Genomic DNA, 25,923 nt, shown 5'->3' with positions numbered 1-25,923 from the left:
TCAGAGAATAAGGGAATGAAGGAATTTGTATCATATTGAAACCAAAAGATGGTTTTTGTTTTTGTTGTTTTTTTAAAAAAAGATTTTATTTATTCACGAGAGACACAGAGAGGCAGAGACATAGGCAGAGGGAGAGGCAGGCTCCCTGTGGGGAGCCCGATGTGGGACTTGATCCCAGGACTCCAGGGTCACAACCCAAGCCAAAGGCAGAAGCTTAACCATTGAGCCACCCAGGTGCCCCCAGAAGGTGGGTTTAGAGGAATCAGAGCCCACAATGCCTGGAAAAGGGGTCAGAAGACTGGATTGTGGTAAATCTATCCTCAGTGTGAGGGGAAAAAACCAGACCATTCTTTTGATCCCAATCTTTGCCAAAAAGATTGTGTAAAAATGGTTTGGGAACAAGTAACAAAGATTATGGGGCTCAGACGGAGCAGCTTCAATTCCCTAAGGAAAGTCATGGCATTTACGTTCATTTCCTTCTCTGATCCAGCCTGGTAGTGGGTCAGGATTTGATGGGCAGTCAGTCTTGTAGCTGAGCATCAGCGTGTCGTCTCCCATGACAGTCTTGGAACTAAACGGGAGAAGGTGGGTTAGAACAGTGGTTCCTGAACCGTTGATAAAATTGTCACCAGGCTGCAAAAAAATAAGAGAGGGTAATGCTACATGCCTGTGTCACCCATCTACATACATGTCTGCATGCATGGGGTGCTGGTTTCTGAAAATTCAAGATTCAAGCCCCCAAATGAGAAGTCTTTAAACTCAAGTTCATCATAAAAGCAAATAATACCAAGTATTCCTTCAAAGAGGGTTCCTCAGGAAGCAGTGAGCTTACAGACAGGACACCAGCCCTGGGTGGGGAGTCTAGATGCTTTGCCCTTGGACTTTTTTGTCACAATCACTCTGTCTAATATTCCCCCTGGGCAGCTAGCCCACTCACAGTCCCCCCTGCTCTCGCCAAATTAACCTCTTCCCACCAACACCAACTGTCTCATGGGTTATGCCACTGAATGGCGGGTGGGGCAATCGGCAGGGCCCACCCCTTCCTTCTTCTGGACATCTGACCTACCCAAGAGCCAGTCTTTTTTCCTTTCACCTTGATTTCAGGTCAGAAGCTGCTAGGATCCCTCCAGTTAAATATTTGATCCCACTGCCATGAAAGAGGATGTAGGATGAAGCTGACAATGGGTGCTGTCCCCTCTCCCCTTTTCACCCTTACTGTCCCTTGCCCCTCCCCTGGACAAACTGGCAAAACTCTGCCTGAGCCCTGAGACCTCTGCCAACCACAGGCATCCTGAGGCCTCTGTGGCCTCACACCCTTCAGTCCAGGCCTTTTTCTAGAGCTGATCCAACAGGCCAGGGCTGAGGGTGGCTCACTTCCTGACCAAGAATCCATGCTGGCCTAACCTAGAGAGAGGCAGGGCTGGAGATGATCACCTTCTTCTGGCCACAAGCAGGGTCTAGCCAGTAAGTTTCTCCCTTGCCCACGCTTTGTTCCTGAATTCTGGCTTTGGAGACATCAGCCACTGTTTATTGAGTACTGGCCCTGCGCCGGGTACTATACTAGGCACACAGTACAAATGGTCTTTCTTGATTCTTTTTAACAACCCTGAGAGGCAGATGTTCATCCCATTGTACTGATGAGATGACTCCAGGTCACAAAGCCAGTGAGTGGGGAGATGAGCGTAGGCCCTGGCCCACCCAACTTGGACGCAGGCTCCTGACCCTGCCTCTCCCTGCTTTCCCACCAGGCAGGTCACCAAGGCCGAGGGCGCGGCCTTGGCGGGCAAGTTCGGGTGCCTGTTTTTCGAGGTCTCCGCCTGCCTGGACTTTGAGCACGTGCAGCATGTCTTCCACGAGGCGGTGCGGGAGGCACGGCGGGAGCTGGAGAAGAGTTCTCTGCCCCGGCCCCTCTTCATCTGCGAGGAGAGGGCCCTGCCCCACCAGGCTCCACTCACCGCCCGGCATGGTCTGGCCAGCTGTACCTTCAACACACTTTCCACCGTCAGTCTGAAGGAAATGCCTGCCGTGGCCCAGGCCAAGTTGGTCACGGTGAAGTCATCCCGGGCCCAGAGCAAGCGCAAGGCACCCACCCTGACTCTGTTGAAGGGCTTCAAGATCTTCTGAGGGCCCCGCCTAAGTCTGAGGATCCCAGACTCAGCAGCTGGGTGGGGCTGCAGGACAGGGGCTGGCCTCTCCCAGTGGCCTTCCCTCAAACAGAACGATAGCCCTTGCCCTCTGGTGAGCAGCTGACCCCTTTCTGGCACCAAACCCAGTTCACAGTGTGAGCCAGAAGGACAGGCAGGAATGCTGCTCTTGCTCACTCCAGGCCTTGGTTTCCATGGTAACCACCGCATTCCCTGACCCTGAAGGGAAATAGCTACTGAGACAACCCAGAGACCTTGGGTCAGCCTGAAGTGGAAGGAAATTGTGGTGTCCGTCGTGGTGCCATCACCCCTCCCTGCTCTAGCGACAGCCAGGCCTAATGTGGCCTCTAGTGGACAGCTCTGCATGGTCCAGCTCTAGGAAGGGTAGGCGGCGAGTGGTCCACAGGAGGCGCACCCTGAGGTCCTAGCACCACCTGGTGGACAAGAAGGGCAGAGCGGCTACGGGTCATGTGGGGGCTTGAGCCTGGCCCTCCTGTTGTCCTCTGACTTCCCAGCAGCCCCAGGCAATAAATCCCACAGTTTACCCAAATCAAATCTGGTTTAAATAATCCTATGGGACAGGCTGTGAGAAGTAAAATTCCCAGAAGGGCCATTTCATGTGCTTTGGCTTTCAATGAGGATTGGGGGCTCTGGGTCGTCCAGAGTAGGGAGCCTCCAGTGTTTTGTTTCACCAGGAGACAGGGCCCCCTTATTTTCCCATCTTAAATTACAGATGCTCTACAGAGCCTCAGATCCAGCCTCCTGAAGTTTAATGATCAAAACTGCAGAACAAAATCATTCTCTCTAGTGGCCATCACCCAGGACTCCAGGGAACCTGCAACTGGCAGTATCAAGCACCCAGTGGGCAGTTAGCCTGCCCCAGGCTCATAGGTAGAAACACAGTATGCCAGCTGGGAGCCTGGTCTAGCAGGACCCAGTACCTTCAACAATGGCTCTGAGTGTTCTAAGTCCACTTTTGAAAGATAGAACCTAAGGCATTTTGAGTTCATAAAGCAATTTTTTACATAAATTATTTGGGGCCGCCCCCACCAATGGGATTCCATTGTTAGCACAGGGAGTTTCATAGTCTTCTAATGCTGTTTACCTCGGGGGCCCCTGGCCCAAAGGAAGTCTCTTAGGATCGTCAGCAGATAAGCAGGTAAAGGAGAGGGCTCAGGTAGGAGGAAGGGGTGGAAGGGGATTCTGAGCCCAGAACCCTGCTCTTGGCAATCCCAGGAGGTGGAGTTAAGAACAACAGCTCTACCCCAGCCTTCAGCCACATTCTGTAGATGGAGAAGCTGAGGTCAGAGTGAGGCTGTGAACCCCTCAAGACCGCATGAGGAGTCCTAGCCGGGCTTCCTGATCCACAGGCCGGTTCTGGATTTTGTGCTTTTGCTCCAAGCCGCTTGTGTCAGACCACTGCCATTTGAACAAATTATGCAATTCCAAATGCCTGCTTCCAGAAGCATTTTAATAAAAAGTGGTTCCCCCCCCCAACAGATTATTAGTTTGATTGCAGTTCATTTATCTTATCTGACAGCATGGGGCAGTGCTCTGAACTCTTACTAGGTCTCTGATTCTTGTAGCTCTGGGAAAACCAGTGACACATCTTTCTCTTTTAATTTAATTTCCACCTGGACTAAATTTTCCTTTTCTGAGAGCAAAGTCTGTCTTAGGATGTTCAGGTTATTGTCATCTCTGGTTTCAGCCTCAGCCAAGTCTTGGTCTTCTGGAGTTTGTTTTTCTGGTTTGTTTCTCCCCCGGATCTTTTGATTTCTGAAAAAGAGAAAACACGGTTGAAGCTGGGTTCCCTGAGCTGGAGTAATGAGTGGTTGGGGCAATACTGGGTCTCCCAAGTGGATTAGTGGATTGGAGGGGAAAATCCAGGAGGCAGTTTTGGGAACTGTTAGGGGAGAAAGCGGAGATAGTTTGGTGTGCTTTTGGCAGAGAAACAGCTTATACTCACCCAGGCATCATCTCATCAAATCCTCATAGCCACCATGAGCTCAACTATTATCACCATACGCTCCCCTTACAGGTAAAATGGGGTTCAAAGAAGCACATATCTTGGACATGCATTTAAGTCTCCTGACATTTTCTCTATCCCAGGCCTGTCCTCCTGCTTAGTGCAGGTTCTTGTTACCCCCTCCCCACCTTCATCCACCTCATCCCCAGACAGAGGACTTCAGGAAGTTCCTAACTAGTCTTCCTGCTTCTAGGTACTTGCTTTTCCAAACCAGCCCCCATACCCACACCAGTCTTTTTTTTTTTTTTTTAAGATTTTATTTATTTATTCATGAGAGACACAGAGAGAGAGAGAGGCAGAGACACAGGCAGAGGGAGAAGCAGGCTCCATGCAGGGAGCCTGATGTGGGACTTGATTCCAGGACTCCAGGATCACACCCTGGGCCGAAGGCAGGTGCTAAACCACTGAGCCGCCCACGGATCCCCACTGGTCATGTTTTTAAAACTCTGGTGCACACATATCACACCTCAGCTCAAACACTATTAGTAGCTCCCCACTGCCCATGTCCTTAACCTGGCATTCAAGACCTAGCCTTCCTTCCAGTAACTCCCCCAAATGTCCTCCCTTCGAAGGTGGTTTTATGCAAGGTACTCCTAGGCTTCGTGGCCATAGTGGAGGGACCCAGCTGTGGGACCAGGAGACTGCCCAGAGACTCTGCTGGGGCTGTAGAGGGAGCTGCTCAGTGTCTGCTGCTCCCATGGACAGCCACTTCATCCCTGAGTTAACCTTCTAAGGGCCATGCTTCCTGACAGGGTCAGAAAGGCAAGGTCACCTTTTTAGAAGCTACACCCCTGTGGCTCCTTTTATGTCCTACATACAGACTAACTTTGCTAAAACAAATCTTCATGTCCCTGTGCAAAGCCATTCTCTGGCTCCCCAATGCCCATGAGCTAGAACCTGAATTCCTTGGGATGGAATTCTGGGTCCTGCCTGCCTCTTGTCCTTTCTCCGCCCCCACTCCATGTCACACTCCACAGCCATATGGCCCGGCCCTCATTTTCCAGCATCTCAAGCTTGGTGGCTGTTGTCCCTCAGTCTAGAAGCCTTCCCTGGTCCACTCTCCCTCTCCCTCTTGCCCTGAAGGCCCCAGATCCCACCACTGTGCTCCCACACACTCTGTCCCACACAGAGTATCTGTCACTCTGAACTATACTTGTCTCCCCACCAAACTGTAAATTCTATAAGGCTGCATTTTGCTGTCCCAAAAGATGGCTAGCCAGCACCTCTAGGTGACCACTCCCTAGATTTCCCTTGGGAGGGCAGATCCCCCACCCCCCAGGGATCACCCCCAAACCAAACCAGCTCACCTTTTTGCCCGAATGCTCCTTCCCAGGAGGATGAAGCTGATCATGCCCACTACGCCCACCAGGGCAAGCATGGAGTAATTCCAAGGAGATGCTGGGGAAGGACACAAGGAACAGAGACTTGAGGAAAGGCTGGGTCCCCCTCAGGCCCATGCACAGTTGGGGCTTGGGCTCAGACTCAGCTCATGGCATCAGCTCTTGGCCCCTGCTGTGGGCCAAGTGTGGTAGAGACTAATGAAGATGAGCCCCTGCCCTGCAGGAGCTCTGGTGTTGGGGAGAGGGGAGGGAGGGACAATTTCTGCTCTGCAGAAGCCCTTGTCTAATGAGGGACAGCACTACAGTTGGATAATAGTGTGGCCATGGGAAGAGAGGGGGAGGAAGGGGTGGCAGTGAAACCGTGTCCAACAACTGCCAACGGAGAGTACATCAAGTGACTATTTTGAATTTAGGTAATAAGCTCTGTCCACCCTGAACCAAAATGAGGCAGGATCCAGCTTCAGAGCTATTGCATTTCCTGTTCCCCCTGCCAGGAATGCTCTTCCCCCACATAATCTGTGGCTCATCATTTCACCTCCTGCAGACCCTTACTCAAATGTCAGCTTCCTAGTGAGGCCTTCCTTGACCATAGTATCTTCCCTTCCACTCCCTTACTATGCTTAATTTTCCTCCTTACAGCTCATCACCAATGTGCTATACATTTTAGTTGCTTGTCTTGTTTATTTTCTCTTGTGTTAGAATGTGTGCTCCATGAGGGCAGACACTTCTGTGCTTCATTCACTACCGTAACCCCAATGCTGAGAACAGTGCCTGGTGCACAGAAGGAACTTATTAAATATTTGTTAATGATCCAGTAAATGAGAATACGAATGACCATGCCCCGAGAAGTGGAGGGTACAGTTAGGCCAGACCCTTCTGGGAATGAAGATCCCTCAGCCTCAGTACCTGCCTTGGGGGAAATGTGCAGCCTGCCATAAAGGAGACCCAGATTCCACTCCTTGTGTCGAGGAACAGACCCCACCACCCCTACCACCAGCCCTCCACAACTTACCATCTTCTACCCGAAAAACCCAAAGCATTTCTTCCAGCAGTTCCTGAGGCACCACGGTACCAGCTGGGGCTTGGGTGACTCCGTCACTGTGGTCCATGCCCCTGCTCCTAGTTGGGTTATGTTTTGGAAAAGGAAATCCTTAGGTCTCTTGGCTCTCCAGCTGCCTTCCTGGCCCTTGAGCAAGAAGCCCTGAAGACACCTGGAAACAAAGCAGAGAGCATGACGGGATAGCCCACTCCAGTTTGACCCTCTTACTGCCCAAATCCTTCTCTCCTCCGGTGCACAACTGGGTGTCAGGCCAGGTGGAGTCTGGAGAGGCAGACACCAGAGAAGTAGGAGTCACTCAAATCTTTAGTAAGACTCATTACACATGGAGAGGGACATTGACCTGGAGGGAGAACTCTGGGACCCTTGCAGGGGACATCTGTTCTTGCCTGCCCAGCATCCCCATCAAGCTTCTGCAGCCCAATGTGCTCCGTCACCCTGGTTCCTTAGAGAATTGTCCCACTTTCCTCCATTGATTTTCATGTGATGATAGTGAATCATAGGCCCCCGTGTCCCCACCTAGGCCGGCCCATCAGTGTCTCTCCTGGAGACTGGCATACCTGTGAGCTGGAGCTGACAATAGAAAAATGCCAGAGAGAGGTAGCTGCCAGCACCTGCTACCAAGTGAGGCGCAGCGGAAGAGCCTGAACTCCTGCTCCCTGGATAAATCCTTCCTTAATTTGAGCCTGTTTTCTTTCCTCCAGAACAAAGCAGGTTCAGCTAACTGTGATTACCAAAGCTCCATCCATCCCCAAACTGTCACAAATCTCGACGTATTCTTGTACTGCCTGTACTATTACTACCTAATACAAAAATGTTCACAGTCCACATTCAAAGGAAAAGAAATAGGTACAATTAACTTTGACAACGTATTTTCTTTAACCCCACGCATACCAGATATTATCATTTTAATGTAATCAATATAAAAATGGTTGAGATATTTTACCTTTTTGGTACTGTTTGAAATTGGTGTGTAAATTTTACACTTACTGCATATCTCAATTCTGACTAGGCACATTTCAAGTGCTCAGTGGCCTCATGAGGCTACTTTATGACACAGCCAGGTCTGTTCCCAGGCCGAGACCAGGCCATGGTGCTGATTCTCCCAACTGCTCTGGGCTCCCAGCTTGATGACAGCAAGCCGTCGGAAGTGAACTTTGGGCTATGAGAAGCTGGCCCCTTATCTGGCTCTGCCTCTGGTTAATTTGTCTAGGCAAATCTTTGGGTCCTCTGAAGAACAAAAAAGGAAATAATAAAAAAAAAAATAGAGGCAGAAATCAAGGGGAGAAATGGACATGATGAACAAAACCAAAAGCTGGTTTAAAAAATATATTAGTAAATAAATCTCTGGCAAGATTGACCCGGAAAAAGAAGATGCAAATAAAATATAGGACCAAAAAAAAAAAAAAAAAAGACCAGAGATTTCGAAATATAAAAATGTATTTTGAACTATATGCTAAGAGACTTGACAAACTAGATGAAATGGATGAATTTCTAGAAAAACAGAAAATATCAAAATTATTCAAGGAAGATACTTGAAAACTTCTAAATGATAAAGAAATTGAGGGGCATCTGGGTGGCTCAGTCTCATAAGTATCTGCCTTCAGCTCAGGTCATGATCTTGGGGTCCTACATAGGACTCTCTGCTCAGCGAGGAGCCTGCCTCTCCCCCTTCCTCTGCCACTCCCCCTACTTGTGCTCTCTCTCCTTATGTCAGGTAAATAAATAGAATCTTTAGGAAAAAAATCTTATTAAGAAAAAAGAAATTAAAATGATAAGCCAAGTCCTCCTCTCCAAAAAATAAAACCTAGGCCTACATGGCTTTAATCATGAGTTTTAATAAACTTTTAATAAGCAATTGATTCTTATTTTACAGAAGTCCCTCAAAATAGACAGCACTAACTGGATTGCTCTTCTAACACTGGTTTCAAAACTAGATGAGGGCCATGCAAGAAGAGAAGATAATAGGCCCATTCACTTATGAAAGTAGACACAAAAATCCTAAATAAAGTAGTTACTCAAATTCAACAATGTATTTAAAAAAGCATTACCAAGGAACTTAAACACGAGGAATGGAAGGACAGTTTGACATCAGAAACTATATCAGTATAACTTACTACATTAATAGGCTAAGGGGGAAAAAAACCATATGATTGATATGTATGATAAAAACTCATAGGGCAGCCCCGGGTGGCTCAGCGGTTTAGCGCTGCCTTCAGCCGAGGGCCTGATCCTGGAGACCCGGGCTCCCTGCATGGGGCCTGCTTCTCCCTCTGCCTGTGTCTCTGTCTCTCTCTCTCTCTCTGTGTGTGTGTCTCTCATGAATAAATAAATAAAATCTTAAAAAACTCATAGCAAACTTGAAGTAGAAGGAAAACCTCTTCAGTTTGGTCTAGGCAACATAAAAATCCTACAGAAAACCTTATAGTTAATGGAGAAGCTTTAAATGCGTTCCCTTTAAGATAAATGGCAAGGCAACAATTTGCTGGCTGAATTTGACCATTATAATAAGTCCTAGAGGTCCCAGTAAGGAAAGAAGAAGAAGTAAGTGTAAATTAGCAAATGGGATTATATAAAACTCAAAAGCTTCCATACAATGAAAGAAAAAATCAACAAAATAAAAAAGCCTATAGAATGGTGAAAATTTTTGCAAACCGTATAAGGGGTTAACATCCAAAATATATAAAGAACTCATACAACATAATAAAAACAACAAAACAATCTGATTTAAAAATTGGCAGGACAAAATAGACATTTTTCCAAAGAGGACATCAAAATGGCCAACAGGCACATGAAAGGATGCTCAATATCACGCATCAGAAGGGAAATGTGAATCAGAAGCACAGTGAGATACCACCTTATACCCATTGGAATGGCTGTCATCAAGAAGACAAGAGACAACAGGTGCTGGGAGGATGTGGCGAAAAGGAAACTGGCATATACTGTTGGTGGAAATGTATAATGGTTCAAACAATATGGGAAACAACATGGAGTTTCCTCAAAAAATTAAATCTAGATCTATCATATGATCCAGCAATTTGACCACTGGGTAAATATATGCAAAGGAAAATAAAACATATTTTGAAGAAGTATATGCACTCCCATGTTTTTCCAGCGTTGTTCACAATAGGCAGGATACGAGGGCAGCCTGGGTGCCCACTGACAGACCAATGGATGAAAAAGATGTGTTGTACATACACAGTGGAATATTATTCAGCCATGAGAAAGGAGGATATCCTGGCATTTATGACCAGATGGATGGACCTGGAGTACATTATACTAAATAAGATAAATCAGACAAAGAAAGACAATTGCATGATTCTGCTTTTATGTGGGATCTTAAAAAAAAAGTCAGATTTGTAAGAACAATGGAGTGAATGGTGGTTGTCAGGAAATGGGAGTTGGGAAGATAAGCTTTATATTGTTTAAAGGTACAAATTTGCAACTAATAGCAAATAAGCCATAGTCATCTAATGCATAATATAATGAAAATAGACAATATCATACTGTAATTATGTAATGTGATAACCATAGCTACAAGACAATCATATTCCAATATAGAAATGTATCAAAGTAACATATTGTACACCTTAAATTTACACAATATTTTATGTAATATATATTCAATTAAATGAAGTGTGAGATTTGATAAGAAAGAGTTGAGACTTGTAACTCTCAGATGACAAGATCATCTACCTAGAAAGATATACAATTAGAACTAACAGAAGCATTTACTGATTCTACATTTATACATTTGTTGCTGTATACAAGGTCAATAGCATTTCTCACATTAGTAGTGAAACTGGAAAATTAAATAAAAATAGGATATCATTCAAGATCGCATCAAAGCCATAAATCATCTAGATAAACTTATCCAAGCATATGAAAGACCTCTACAGAGAAAAAAAAATAGGTGGTCTGAATAAATGGAAAGACATCTATGTTTTTGGATAGGATATATACTATGAACATGTCAATTATCTCCAAATTAATAATCCCATACAGTCACAATCAAAATTCTATTAGATTTTTTGAGGACCTTGATGAGCTTATTCTAATGTTTACATAGAAAAAGTAAACACACAAAAGTAGCTAGTAAATCTTAAAAAAAAAAAAAAAAAAAAAAAGACTAAGAGGAGGAACTGGTCCCAGTAGAGGTTGAGAGACAGTGATTAAAAAGGTGGTTTTGACACAAGACCAAATCACTATACCAAGGAATCAGAACAGAGATTTCATAGAGACCCATGTTCACATGGAAACTGGATACACAATAAAGGTAGCTCTAATAACCAGTAGGGAAAGGAGGAATTGTTTAGCAGACTGTGTCAGGGAAACTAGCTCACTGTATGAAGAAAAGGAAGACTGGATGATGCACATCTAACAAATAGCAAACCAAAACAGACTCCAAAATTAAAGACCTAAATATAAGAGGAAAACATAAAGTTAATAGAAGTGGAGTAGGACTTCTTAAACAAAACCATAAAAACTCAAATCATTCAATTAAAAAACTGACGAATTTGATTATATAAAAAAGATTATCCATTCAATGAAGAATACCATCAATCAAGTAACAAACACATTTCTGGTTGGGATAAGATACTTACAATGCTCAAAATCAAGAAAAGACTGATATCTAGAGTATTCAAAGAATTCTTGCAAATTAACAAGAAAAAAAAGACAGGAACCCTAAAAAAAAGGTAAAGGATGTAAACAAGCGATTCACGAAATAGGAAACCCTTCATAGGCTAGTAAGCATATGAAGAAAGGATCAATTTCTTTGGAAATCAAAAGAATGAAAATTAAAACAAAAATGAAATAATACTTGGCATCTATTAGATGGACTTGGTTTGAAAGGTAGTTAAGGCTGGGACTTGCTGGGGCTCTGGGGCTATAGCCCCAGGCATTAACAGAGGGAGTGTAGACAGGCAGCCATCCTAAGAGCAAATCAGCCAAAGTAAGTATACACCCCCCACGACACAGCAATCCTGCTCCTGAGTGTGTGTGTATATATATATATCCCCCCAAAAATTATCCTCGATCATAAGGGAGCATGCCATAGCATTTATGAAAATTCAAAATATGCACGTAATACATATTTTACAAAAACATATTTTAAAGAAAGATACACATTACGCACATTAGGATACTTATCTCTGGGGGAAGAGGAAAAAGGGAGCAGGAATGAAAATGAGAGTAACTTAAGAAATGAAACAGGAGAGGGGTTTTGAACAGACCAATCATGAAAACATGGTGGCACTACTAACAATGACAAACGCAGAGAGAACAGGAGGGTCCCCAAGGCAATCGCAAGTGCCCCTACTCTGACATTGTCTTCTGTAGTAGCCTCTGGATGCTCAGCCAGGAACATCCCAAAACAGCTGGATGGCAAACAGCCAAACAGAAAAGCAAAGTACTAATAAAAGGATTGACATCAGAGTTTTTTTCCAACTCTAAATACTCTGAGAAAACTGAAGAAGCGTCAGACTTTGAGGGAAAATATTTTGACACAAATATAACACTGAGCTAAGTTTTTTGTATATGAATGATCATTTGTGTGTCAAGATAGAGATGGAAGTTCAGGGAAAAAGAAAGATCTTTTTTATGCTTTCTGGGACTTGGATGCATACTACCTACTTACTCATTACTTACTGAATATATGTCGACTAATGGAAGGACAAAGTTACAGGAATGGCTAATCTACGTGATTTGCTATTCCAGCTCCAACTGTCTGTCCAGAGCACTTGCTAAAAGGGGTTGTGATTTTCTGTTCAGTCTCAGACGCAGGAGTGTCTGGATTAATTAGTAACATTGGCCATAGACTTATGTCACATATGCAGACCCCCCCAGATCCATAGAGAAAAGAGTGTGAAGGTCAAGATCCTCAACACTCACTCCCCCCCGGGGAAGTAGGATGGGGTCTAAACATGTGAGACGTTCACTTTGAACATTTCTGTATTACATACGTTTCTCATGAGTATACATTATCTTCATGAAAACAATACATGTAATTATATTTTAATGTATGTATATTTTAAATATATATTTGATGTATTTGTGTGTATTTTTAATGCTCATATATATTATATTTACCTTTTGAGACAACAGTTCCAATAGGGGTTGTTTAATGAATAGAACTACTAAGATGTCAATTCTTCCCAGCTTGATCTATAGATCCAGGGTAATACCAATCAAAAATCCCAGCAAGTTATTTTATGGATATGGACAAACTGGCTCTAGAGTTTATACAGATGGACAGGGGCAAAAGACCCAGAATAGTCAACAATATTGAAGAAGAGGAGCAAAGTCAGAGGACCGATGCTACCCAACTACAAGACCTACTCTAAAGCTACAGTGAGGGGATCCCTGGGTGGCTCAGAGGTTTGGCGCCTGCCTTTGGCCCAGGACGTGATCCTGGAGTCTCTGGATCAAGTCCCGTGTCGGGCTCCTGGCATGGAGCCTGCTTCTCCTTCTGCCTATATCTCTGCCCCTCTCTCTCTCTCTCTTTGTCTATCATGAATAAATAAATAAAATCTTAAAAAAAAAATAAAGCTACAGTGAGCAGGACAGAGTGGTATTGGAACTAATCAGAAAAGTGTACAAATTTGCATGTGGCTGATGTCCACAGCAGAAGGTGTGTTTTATTTTTATTTATATTTTTTTTATTTTTTATTTATTTATGGTAGTCGCACAGAGAGAGAGAGAGGCAGAGACACAGGCAGAGGGAGAAGCAGGCTCCATGCACGGGGAGCCCAATGTGGGACTCGATCCCGGGTCTCCAGGATTGTGCCCTGGGCCAAAGGCAGGTGCCAAACCGCTGCGCCACCCAGGGATCCCCAGAAGGTGTGTTTTAAATTGTATAATATTGTTACAATCAACATACACCAACAAACAAAAAGACAAAATGATAGCATGACTTGAACTGAGCGTCAGCCCTCCCTGGTTATGTTAGATGCCACTGGAACAAAGGACACATTTCCTTCAGAGCACCTAATCAGTTTCCTTCTACAGTGAGCATCATATTAATATACCTGCTATTGAAAAATTATTAACCAAACTTCACGATTCATTTGGCTTTGATTTTTCCATTATTGTCCTTTTCCTATTCCAGGGTCCCATCCAGGATATCACATTGCATTTAGCTGTCATGTCTCCTTAGGCCGCTTTGGGAGAGTCCTGCGTTTTATACAGGGCTTCACCATCCATCTGCCGCTAGGCTGGCATTCCTGCCAAAGATCCTGAGCCGCCCATCCCCATGGGAGGTTGAAGACACTCACCCTGGATCCCGCTTCTGGGTCGTGCCTTGATCTGCTGTTAGGAGCAGCACTAGTTTCTGGGTCCTTCTCTCACAGGAGTGCCAAGGGTCTCTGTACCTGAGCACCCCACACAGCTGTCCCCTGTGGGGCCGTGCTCCAGAGCCTGTGTCAGTGGAGCCCATCTGGTAGCTCTGGCACACGCCCTTGGCACACGCCCAGGCCTGGAACCTCCTCCGTCACTCCAGGGTGAATGACCTCTTGAGTGAGTGGCCTCAGATGACAAACTGGCTCCATGTGACTTTCAGGATCTGAAAGAACCAGGAGCTCCATGCTTTCCTTATATGTTGGCCTCAAGTAAAGAAAAAACATCTAGATCCTCTCACCAGCCTAGAGAGTGGGCTGGGGAGGACCCCCGGTCTAGGAGGTCCATTGTTGTGGGGGAATATGTGGTCTGTCCACCCCAGGCCTCTGTTTCCTGCTATGATCAATATTTAACCATGGCACAAGGAGCCAAGCCTGGCCTTTTATAGCCTGTGCTTTCTCACAGTGAAGTTCATGGCCTTGTGTAAATTCTCTACAAGGAGCTGTAAAATAAGACCTTTTGAGGGCCAAGGGTGGGGGAAGGCAAAGCAAGGGAGGCTGTGAGTGACCCGGAGAGGAGGAGTTCCACAGGCTAGGTTGAATAGGATCATGTGGGGGAAGGACTTGGTGGAGAAGCAGAGCAAGGCCAGATCTGTTCAATTCTTTCATTTTTTAAATAAGATTTTATTTATTTATGAGAGACATACAGAGAGAGGCAGAGACACAGGCAGAGGGAGAAGCAGGCTCCCTGCGAGGAGCCTGATGCGGGACCCGATCCCAGGACCCCAGGATCACGCCCTGAGCCAAAGGCAAATGCTCAACCACTGAGCCACCCAGGTGCCCAGATCCGTGCAATTCTGATTGTCGGTGGGCTCTTCTGGACTTTTCCACCCACTGGCTCCTTGCATCTCCAGCAACCTTTGGAGTTGGGTCAGCAAGGAGTTCCCATTTCGCAAATGAGCAAACAGGTCAAGTGAAGCCAAGTAAGAGGTCCAAGTTCCTTTACGAGTTAATACTGATTAACAGTGTGGATGGCAGCATGGTGCAGAGGAAAGGAGACCCCACAGTGAACCTCAGTCTGAGGTTCTCCAGCCCAACGTCATTTTGTAACTCATTCATTCACTCAATAAATAGTACCCAAGCACCTATTGTATGGATGCCTGGCAAACATGCAGGCAAGGATACTGCTCTCTTGGAGCTCACACTCTAGGAGGGGGATACAAGCAACAAAAGAGTCAGCAAAAACATAAGATAATTGCAGCTAGTGACAATTCTTGTGAATAATTTAAACAAAATGATATACAGAGAGATGGGGCAGGGGAAATGTGACTACTGTATTACTATACCAAAACCCAAAAGATCTGGGATAGGGGGTGCAAAGGCACCGAAGATTTAATGATCTTAATGAGTTTGAGAAAAAAGAGGGAGGGAGCAAAGGAGCTAGTGATTAAGGAAAGTGCCAGGAGATAAAGTTGGAGGAAAGACAGAAGCAGATTATGCAAGGCCTTATAAAACAGGATGAGTTAGGATGTAATGAGAAATCACTAAGCAGGAAGTGATGTGGTCTGACTGATATTTATCTAAGATCACTTGGCCTGCTGGGGTGAAGAACGGATTGTAAAAGAGCAAGAAAGGAGCTGGGAGACTTGCATTCATCCAGCCAAGAGACAGTGGTAGTTTGGGTCAGGATTGTGGGGATGAGGGATGCCTGGGTGGCTCAGTGGTTGAGCGTCTGCCTTTGGCTCAGGGTGTGATCCCAGATTCCTAGGATCGAGTCCCACATTGGGCTCCTTGCACAGAGTCTGCTTCTCCTCCCTCTGCCTGTGTCTTTGCCTCTCTTTCTGTGTCTCTCATGAATAAATAAATAAAATCTTAAAAAAGGATTGTGGGGATGATAAGAAGTGGTCTGATCCAGGGTGCATTTTGGGGAGAAAGGCAGCTGAGAGTTTTCATGAGAGAGGAGCTCAACACTAATTCTCTTAAACATCAAAGGAATTCAAAAGGAATTTATTGGCTCCTATAACTGGGAAGAGCAGGGTGGAGCTGACCTTTGGGATAGCTGGAACCAAGAGCCTGAAGATCCTTAGCTCTTTCTCCTGCTCTCTCCTTGCTTCTTTCTGGATATCAGGATCATTCCCGAAGTCTAGCCATCTCCAGGAACTTGGACCAGGCTGCAGGAAATCCAGGCTCACATCTTTATAGCTGAAAGGAAAGGGGTCCCTTTCCTCAGTTTGGCAATTCCTGAGAAAGGACTCCATTTGTCCTGGCCTGGATCATGTACCCATGTTTTGGGATCAGTTATCATGACCAGAAAGTGAGGTACCATGGATGGCTCAAATCTCATGCCCATGGGAGAACCACAACTGTGAGCTGGATAGCCACTTCAGTGTGGGTGCCTGAAGTGACTCCTTGACCCCAATCCTCCCAGATCTTCTCTGTCCGCCTTTGAGGAATGTCATGAGGCCCTCAGAGGGCCCTGTGTCCCCTTTCAGAGGAGCCTGCCTCAGCCCAAGTAATGAGAGAAGTAGTATGATACTTCTGAATCATTTTTCTTTTTTTGCAAATTTTGTAAACTTTTTTTTTTTTTACTGAAGTAGAACATACATATAGAAAAAAAAAGAACATGCATATAGAAAAGTACATGAATATTAAGCTATGGCTTAGAGAATTTTCACATGAATACACCCATGTGTGAAACCCTCACCATCCAGATCAAGAAATAGAACATTGCCAGAACTCAGAGGTAGACTTACGTCCATCTCTGGGCACTATCCCCCCAACAAAGGCAACCACTATCCTGACTTTTTTTTTTTTTTTAAGATTTTATTTATTTATCCATAAGGGACACACACATACACACACACACACACACACACACACACACAGGCAGAGACACAGGCAGAGGGAGAAGCAGGCTCCATGCAGGGAGCCCAACATGGGACTCGATCCCGGGTCTCCAGGATTACACCCTGGGCTGAAGGCATCGCTAAAGCACTGAGCCACCCAGGCTGCCTGTGGTTCTTGTTTTTAGAAGACAAAGTTCAACCCATCTACTTCTTTCACCCCTGGTTATTGTTTTTAGAAGAAAAATTTCAACCCATCCACTTCTTTCCTCCGTCTGGAACACAAATCCAATGGTGAAAAGGACATCTGAGGCTAGAAGTCATTACATTACAACCCATGAGCCAAATCTGACCTGCAGCCTATTTTGTAAGTCAAGTTTTCTTGGAATATGGCCATGCTATTTGCTTGTGTAATGTCTATGGCTGCTTTCATACTACATTAGCAGAATCAAGCTGTTGGGACAATGATGGTATGGCCTACAAAGCCTAAATGTTTACCATTTGGCCCTTTTCAGAGAGAGCTCGTGACCCAGACAAGATAAAAGAATCTGGGTCCCTGAATGACCTTATGGAGGAGAGCAGCCTACCTGCCCTTGACTACCTGTCTACCTCTGGAGGGCTATATGTGAGAGAAGTAAACTTTGATATGATTGGGATCTCTTTGTTACAAAAATTTAGCCAGTACTGTAACTGATACATACATTAGTTGTGCCCCAAAACTGTTAAGTAGGGGAATACCGTAGCATCAGAAGAACTAAGTTCTAGTCCTGTTCATCCTCGCTGCAATCAGCCATGTGCCCTTAAGCCAGTCACCTGCACCTCTTTTTCTTATCTGATTATACATAAGCTTCAAAGAGAAGTAAAAAGGAAAGGTATTTTAGAAACTATTATCAGAAGGGGCCAATCATGTGTTGACAAAACCCAGGTCTTTTAAACTCAGGAGATTTTCCCCTGGGTCCAACTAGTTAGTTTTTCTGTTTAAAAAAAAAGAAAAGGTTAAAAACCCAACATGAAGGAGATCTCTTTTCCTAAGAACAATGGGTGGTGAAGTTAGGGAAATACCCCCTGGGCTGTCCAGGGTCTTGACTCCTCAGCTCAGGGCACTTTAATCTCAGCCCAGGAGTAAGGTGCTGGGTGGAGGTCTGGCCAGAACTCCAGGGTCTAAAGAGAAGCATCTTTCTGCTTCTCAGCCGCCTGCCTCTGCAATGCCTGCTGGGCTGACAGCCAGCAGAGGCTTCAAGGTGGTAGAGCCTGCTGCATGTGTACGTCCAGCTCAGGCTGTTCTGCTCCTTAGGGTGGGCCATCCATCATCAGCTGATGCCAGGAGGGGCGGACAAGCCCTTGGCTAGCCATCTGTTCTCACCTTCATTTTCACAAACATCACTTACAGTCAGAAGCCAACCTAATGATTCCGTTTCAAAAATAATTCTGGCAATTTCCTGATAGTAGCACATTCTCTTCTCAGTAGAGAAAAACTTCCTAAACACCGAAAAGAAATCTAAAAATGATGATGTAAGGAAATGACAACACAGGGGAGCAGAGACAGACGGACAAAGATATTTACTGCAACACTGTTTAAGATGATTTAGAAAAATCTAACTGGCCAAGAACCGGGTAGGGGTTAAATTATGGTACCAATGGAACCAGGTATTTTTTTTTCCTACGGGCCAATTTTTATATTAAACCCAGAGGAGAGGACTCCCGGGTGGCTCAGCAGTTTAGCACCTACCTTTGGCCCAGGACATGATCCTGGAGTCCCGGGATCGAGTCCCACATCCGGCTCCCTGCATGGAGCCTGCTTCTCCCTCTGCCTCTCTCTGTCTCTCATGAATAAATAAATAAAATCTTAAAAAAAAAAAAAAAAAAACCCAGAGGAAAGAAATGTAGAGTAGAATTAGTGTGGGCATTTTTGGAAAAGGTAGGGCAATTAAGTCCAAAATTAATGATGCTTAAGCACTGACTTGATGCCTCCATCTGTAAGAGAGTGGTTGAAAAGAGAGACAGGTATCCGAAGGGAAGCAATCTTTATCCTGAACTAAAATGATCTCAGGGAGCAAATCCTTTTTCAACAGACCTATATCTTGCCAGAAGCATTTTAGGAACTTTGCAAAGTATTGGAAGTTGGAGGAAGAGACTGGTGTGTAGCAATGGAACGAAGTATGTACTTTCTCCAAGCAAGGACACTGGGCAGTCACCACTTTAAACTTAGCTACAGCATTTGATACTTTCTATATCGTTGACCCTCTTTATAATCCTCATTTCTATGTCTTTGACCCTTTGCACCTGGTTACAGTATAACCGATTATCTTCTGACTAAATCAAAGTCCAAGAGTAAAATCAAATCAGAGTCTCTCGGCCTTTCATTTTATGAGACATGGGAAGTTTAATCATTCCCATACACAGCAATCTGAATAGCTTCATTTGAAAATGAATTGCTAAATAACGTGAGGGGTGTGTCCCTGACCACTTGGAAAGGAAGCATTGTGTATTAATCTGTCTGAATTTTGTTGTTATCACCTTTGGCAAACCAGTAAGCATTCTTTGGGGGGGAACTCCGCAGCATACAGCTGACCAGCATTAAAGAAAACATTTCTGATAATTTAGTTAGGACCATTTAGTTTTATTACAATCTTGCTATAAGGGAAAACGCCTCTGGTAGTCCTAGTTTAAAAATTCACTTTTGGGGCAGGCCCGGGTGGCTCAGCGGTTTAGCACGGCCTTCAGCCCAGGGTGTGATCCTGGGGATTGAGTCCCACGTTGGGCTCCCTGCATGGAGCCTGCTTCTCCCTCTGCCTGTGTCTCTGCCTCTCTCTCTCTCTCTCTGCCTCTCATGAATAAATAAAATAAAATCTTTAAAAAAAATTTCACTTTTGGTGAATGGTTAGATAATCATTGTCAGACTAGATTTTTTTAAAAAGAAGACTGTTGATTAAAGGGTCACTAAGACTCTTGACTGGTGTCAGTTGGGTGGGTGGGTGACTAGTTTTCTAGAACAAATCTTGTCTTAAATTTAGCAGAAAATTGTCTACACATTTTGATGAGGAATCATAATTTCTTTCCAGAAGGAAGTTGTGAAATTATTTAAAAAGAAGAAAAGTTCTGTCCTTGATTAATTAGGTTTGGGACAATTTTTCTTTTGAAGCCTCTCCTTTTGGCTCAGATTATTTTAAAAGATCTGTCAAAAAAATTGGCTGTCTCTTTATGTTAATTAAATGTCATGCCTGGTTGATCACTTTTTACATTTTTTTTTTTTTTAAATGGAGGCAAGTAGGGATGCCTAGGTGGCTCAGTGTTTGAGCATCTACCTTTGTCTCAGGGCATGATCCAGGGGTCCTGGTATCAAGTCCCGCATGGGGCTCTCCGCAGGAAGCTTGCTCCTCCCTCTGCCTATGTCTCTGCCTCTCTCTCTGTGTCTCTCATGAATAAATAAAATAAAAATCTTTTTTAAAAACGGAGGCAAGTAGACATACAAAACATACATAATCATCATTGTCAGAAGTATTCATATCCACATTAATATTATTCCTTTTAACAAGCTTCCTATATTTGGGAAGAGTTTCCAAAGGAATATTGTATGGTGATTCAGTCTGGTGGTAACAATTTCATGCAGCTTATGAATCTGAATCATGTAAGTGTTATTCTATGTGTCATGTTTTAATTCAGAGTTCTAAAAAGAGGCATCTATAAATGTGCAAAGACCTTGCTGAACAGTAAGCAAAATTAGAGCCACAAAATTAGAGGCAGAAAGTTAACTTTTCCCTGTAAATTGTATAAAGCCCCAGGGGTAAGTTTCCATTCTTTCCATGGTGCCAGATATGCTTTCTACTGACCTTATCAGCACGTTTGCTCTGAGGCCAGAAACCACCTCACCAGATTTGGTCAATCTCCCTGAAGGTTGTCAATGTTTCTGGCCTGCCTGGAAGTGGCAGCCTTTTCTACCTGGAAGGTTATGATCCGTAAGCCATTTCCTTGGAGGGCTTTATAGTATCATTTCCATAAAAGAAATAAGGAATCTCTTGTCATTTTGTTTATTTGCTTATAGCTGTTTGCAGACTATGTATTTCCAAAAGTTCCCTGGAAGTTAATGGGTTCTTTTAATAGTCTACATTTTGGAAGTTACAGGAAAAAGCTTCTGTCATTTATGCAGAAGAAAAATAAAATTGTATTTCACTACCTCAGATGACTTATAGACTGTACACACACGATCAGACATGTGATCAGTGTATAAAGTGGAGTTATATTAATATCCTATTATATATATGCTTCCCAATTATTTAACTAATTTTAATATCTCATTATATATTTTTTAAATAAATGTACTAAATAATGTTAGGTACAACATTATTCAAAGCTTTAAAAAATTTTTAAGATTTTATTTATTTATTCATGAGAATACACAGAGAGGAGAGAGAGAGGCAGAGACACAGGCAGAGGGAGAAGCAGGCTCCATGCAGGGAGCCTGATGTGGGACTCGATCCTGGGACTCCAGGATCACGCCCTGGGCTGTAGGTGGCGCTAAACCGCTAAGCCACCGGGGCTGCCCAAAGCTTTAAAAATTTTAAAAAGATTTTATTTATTTATTTGAGAGACAGGGAGACAAAGCTTGAGCAGAGGGGGAGGAGACGAAAGAGAGGAAGAAGCAGACATCCCGCTGAGAAGGGAGCCTGATGTGGTGCTCGATCTCAGGACTCTGGGATCATGACCTGAGCTAAAGGCAGATGCTTAACCAACTGAGCCACCCAGATGCCCCTAAATTTTGGTTTAAAAAATAAAATTAGACTTGTGAAGTCTCTTAAGATACTTTTTACTACAATAATTAAAAAAAATTTTTTTTTTACTACAATAATTTTATTCTTGTAACTTGACTGTGAGGAAAGAAGTACATTTTGGAGGATCCCTGGGCGGCTCAGTGGTTTAGCGCCTGCCTTCGGCCCACGGCGTGATCCTGGAGTCCCAGGATTGAGTCCCACATCGGGCTCCCTGCATGGAGCCTGCTTCTCCCTCTGCCTGTGTCTCTGCCTGCATCTCTGCCTCTCTCTCTCTCTGTGTCTCTCATGAGTAAATAAATTAAAAAATCTTAAAAAAAAAAAAAGAAGTACACTTTGTATGGATAAGAGTAAATAAAAATATAACTTTTAAACAAGTTTATTGGGATATAATTTACATAGCACACAATTCACTCATTTAAAGTGTACGTCAGTAGCTTTTAGTATGTTCTTAGAGTTGTGCAACCATCATCACAATCAGTTTCAAAGTGCATCAATCCCAAAAGGAACTTTGTGCTAATTGGCAGGCACCCCTCATTTCTTTTTTTTGTAAAGATTTATTTATTTGAGAGAGACAGCGAGCAAATGAGGGAGGGAGGGGGGGAGAATCTCAAGCAAACTCCCCAGTGAGCATAAAGCCGAACGTAGGGCTCAATCCCAGGACCCTGGGGTCATGACCTGAGCCGAAATCACTGGTCACTTAACTGACTCACTCAAGCACCCCAAGAATCCCTCATTTCTACCAACATCCACCCTTGCCCTATTTTCTGCCTCTATAGATTTGCCTATTCTGGACATTTCATATAGGTGGAATCATACATTTATTTGGTCTTTTAGTGACTGGTTATAAAAAGTATTGTGCAATCTCCCAAGTACTTGTACTGTTTCCATGCTACTCCTTTTAATTTCTTAATTTTTTGTCAGACAACCAAATATCATTTATTAATTAAATTAATATGTCTAAACACTTAAAGTTAGTTATCTTAGAATTATTACTCAAATTGACATTCAATATTAAATTAATCACTGTTGGTATTAAATACACAGGCTAAATTTTACTCAGGTAATGCAAGCAATGTAATTCTGTGGTTCCATATGGTTTACAACATTGCATGAAGTTTACATACTACACTAGTTATTATAATTAAATTTGGTTGAGGCCTCATGCTTATATCTACATAATCTTATATTTTTTGTATAAGTAATGATTTCAACGGCCTGTAAGACAAGTATAAAGAATTCGGAAATTTCAATTAATTGGGCTTATCAGAATATAAATCCAAGCCTTACATGAGCTAAAATGTTATGTTGGCATTTTACTTACTTTGTAATAAAATCAGACAGTCTTTTTTTAAAATGGAGTATACACGGCACCTGAATGGCTTAGTCTGTTGAGTATCCCTCTCTTGGTTTCAGCTGGGGTTGTGATCTCAGGGTCATGAGATTGAGCCCCCACATTATTATCTTATCATCTTCCTTGCAGAGCTAGGAAAATGTACTTTATAAAAAGAAATACTCCTTTGTTAACATTGTACAGCTTTTTTCCCAGGGGGAAACTAAAGATTTTAAGATTTGATCTCTTTACATCTGTTTTGATATTTCACTTGGTTTTACTATTTATCAGCAGCAAGGGAAATCTTCCTTATCTTAAGGCTGCTTCTCATTCTTGTACTACCACATCCAGCTTCCTTCCCTTCCTGGGACTCTAACGTCCATTAGATGACGTTTGATCTCTCCAGAATCTCTCCTCAAGGTCACCCAGTCCTGTGGGCACAACCTGCCTCTTAAGCTCTCACTTAGGATGGTAAGACACCTGGGTTCCTACTGAGAGACAACCTACTACATAGAACAGCCTTCTTACTATTTGTGCCATCACCTGTACCCGGTACAGGATGGGTTAGGTGGGGAGGCATCCTGTCCCGGTCTGTCCCCAGTGAGTGGACTTGTAGCCCAGTCCTGCTTTACCGAGCAGCTGGACAGCTTACGGAGGGACATCTACTGAGACCACATAGGGTAGAAACAACACTGACAGCGAATCCAAGTGGAAAGTGCTGGAGCTTGGGAATGGGCCATCACTTTCAACGACAGGAAATATTGGTGAGCAGCACCTCCTGGCGGACTTCTGATGCAACTACAGGCAGGAGATGGTATTACATGAAACTGCTTCCCAAAAGACCTTTCACAGTGCTGCTCGAGGCCGCCCCATAGTTCGGTTCCTGACCCTGGCTGGCACCAGCCTATGCTACCATACCCTCTCCTGACACATGTGGCATTGTCTCCCAGATTATGTTCGGAAATTCTTGTGGATTCAGGCATTGGCCATTTTACCAATTAGAGCTCTGACCACTCTCCTCCCTGTGCTCCTGCTCCATCTTTCCCAGGGCTCTTGCTGCTCCTCCTTTTTGACTCTCAGCCCAAAAGGGCTAATCACACACACAGAAGTTGACTCTCTGGCAGGCCTCTGCACTCCTCAGAAATCATACACACAGGGCACCTGGGTGGCTCAATAGGTTAAGCGTCTGCCTTCAGATCAGATCAGGATCCTGGGGTCCTGGAATCCAGTCCTACATCTGGTCCCTGCTCAGTGGGGAATCTGCTTCTCCCTTCTCTCTGCTCCTGCTCACTCTTGTTCTCGCTCTCAAACAAATAAATAAATTCTTACAAAAAAAAAAAAAAGAAAGAAAGAAAAGAAAAGAAAAGAAAAGAAATTATACACACATATTCAGGATTAAGGTGAGATGATGGAGAACAGGAAGAGGGGATGCTTCCTTTTTCCTCTCATGCCAGATCAGCTTTCTCACCCTCCAGATATTAAGGTCAATTTTACATTCAAGATTTCCACCAAACATCTCCACTTGATTCTCAACATTTCAATCTTTAAGCATTCAAAGCTGAAACATCGTCACAGCACCAAGCAGGCTTCCTCTCTGTCAGTGATCCTACTCTTGCCTTGTCACCTGGACTCAGAACCTGGAGAAATTTCATTGATTCATCATACATATATACTTCATTCATCAGTAGAGAGAAATTTCTGGAAACCAGAGCACCAGGGTAATATTACAGCCCAGTCCCTTGGATGTACTTTCTGGACATCTTAACTTATTACTTAAAACTGCTTGCCATAAGGGGCTGGAATCTTCATCTTCTCTGTGTGCTTTATAGTAGTTCCAGCAATGGATTTTCCTGGGCTTGGAAGTATACTCCCCCATATATTCCTAACTTACTACCATGAGTAGTAAGTCTATTTAACACACAGGTGAATTTGTCAATGTGTGTGCAAAATCAGACAACTTCCTTCTGTAATTCTAAACTGTGTGGAAGCAGCGGTTCCCACAGAGCACAGGCTTCTGGGAGGATATCTGAACTTGGCATTGAAGAATGGATACCAGGGCAGTCCGGGTGGCTCAGCGGTTTTAGCGCTGCCTTCGTCCCAGGGCATGGTCCTGGAGACCCAGGATCGGGTCCCACGTCGGGGTCTCTGCATGGGGCCTGCTTCTCCCTCTGTCTGTGTCTCTGCCTCTCTCTCTCTCTCTCTCTCTCTCTGTGTGTGTCTCTATGAATAAATAAAAATAAAAGTCTGAAAAAAGAGTGGATATCATTTAGAGAAATGATATGAGGAGGGCAGCCTAGAAAGAGCAACAGGCAGGAGCACCTGAGGGACAATAGATTCTGGTTTCAGCTCAGGTCATGATCTCTGGGTGGTGGAATTAAGCCCTGCGTCAGGCTCCATGCTTAGCATAGAATCTGCTTGAGATTCTCTCTTTCTCTCCCTCTTCGCTGCCCCTCCCCCTCTCCATGCTTGTGTGCTCTCTTGCTCTCTCTCTAAAATAAAAATAAATCTTAGGGGGAAAAAAGAACAGCAAGCAAAGGCACAGAAGCAGGAATGTGCAGAACTCATAATTTGGGAAAAAGGACTGACCCAGGGTCACTGGGTCTAACACTGTGTGATGGGGAAATGCAGTAAGAGTAAGACTAGAAAGGAGATCTAGTCTCCACTCTATAGCCATACACAAGATGTGTAACCATATGTGAGAAGGTCACTATGTAGGCCTCTGGAATATAGAACCTAAGCACTAAAGTTCCTTACAGGTCTTCTGGGGAATGCTTCCCCTGCTTTTTTCCCCCTGAAAACCTCCCCTATGGTATCCCTCTGTGGGGGAGGGAACCCACAGTATAGGGGCAAGAGTGGGGCCTTAGATTCATCAGAATGACTGTGAGCAAGTAACTGAGCCTCAGTTTCCTCAGGTGCAAGATGGAGGCTTTGACTTACCTAGTACATAGAATCGCCATGAAAACCAAATGGTAAGGACCACAGACTTCGGAGCAACATGGACTAGCTGTTAGGACCTTAAGTAGGTAATTCCCTTCACTTCCCTGAGCCTCAGATTCTTTTCAATAAAATGGTTGTGATAA

The 25,923-nt window shown here is 44.1% G+C and overlaps 2 protein-coding genes across 5 annotated transcripts in view; one reads left to right on the top strand and one right to left on the bottom strand.

Annotated features, from left to right (window-relative positions):
- Positions 1-3,639, top strand: part of RASL12 (RAS like family 12) — a 13,615-nt gene extending 9,976 nt beyond the window's left edge. Inside the window, exon 5 of the mRNA XM_072809154.1 lies at positions 1,749-3,639. Coding sequence (XP_072665255.1) covers positions 1,749-2,124 — 376 coding nt within the window. The 3' untranslated portion in view covers positions 2,125-3,639. The remainder of the gene's footprint in view (positions 1-1,748) is intronic.
- The window catches only part of SLC51B (SLC51 subunit beta), a 23,276-nt gene continuing 947 nt past the window's right edge, over positions 3,595-25,923 (bottom strand). Inside the window, exons 1-4 of one of the 4 annotated variants that reach the window (XM_072809158.1) lie at positions 23,476-23,498; positions 6,523-6,721; positions 5,478-5,568; positions 3,595-3,920 (exon numbers count right to left, since the gene is read on the bottom strand). In XM_072809158.1, coding sequence (XP_072665259.1) covers positions 3,710-3,920; positions 5,478-5,568; positions 6,523-6,619 — 399 coding nt within the window. In that variant the 5' untranslated portion in view covers positions 6,620-6,721; positions 23,476-23,498 and the 3' untranslated portion in view covers positions 3,595-3,709. Of the gene's footprint in view, positions 3,921-5,477; positions 5,569-6,522; positions 6,722-13,841; positions 14,279-15,949; positions 16,104-23,475; positions 23,499-25,923 lie in introns of those variants that run through there. The other 3 variants (XM_072809156.1, XM_072809155.1, XM_072809157.1) reach the window with 3 other exon arrangements.

Source organism: Canis lupus, chromosome 32 (assembly GCF_048164855.1).
Source record: "Canis lupus baileyi chromosome 32, mCanLup2.hap1, whole genome shotgun sequence".
In the NCBI taxonomy this organism is placed as follows: domain Eukaryota; kingdom Metazoa; phylum Chordata; class Mammalia; order Carnivora; family Canidae; genus Canis; species Canis lupus.
The sequence above is the reverse complement of the archived record's forward strand: the minus strand, read 5'-3'. Positions and strand labels throughout refer to the sequence as shown.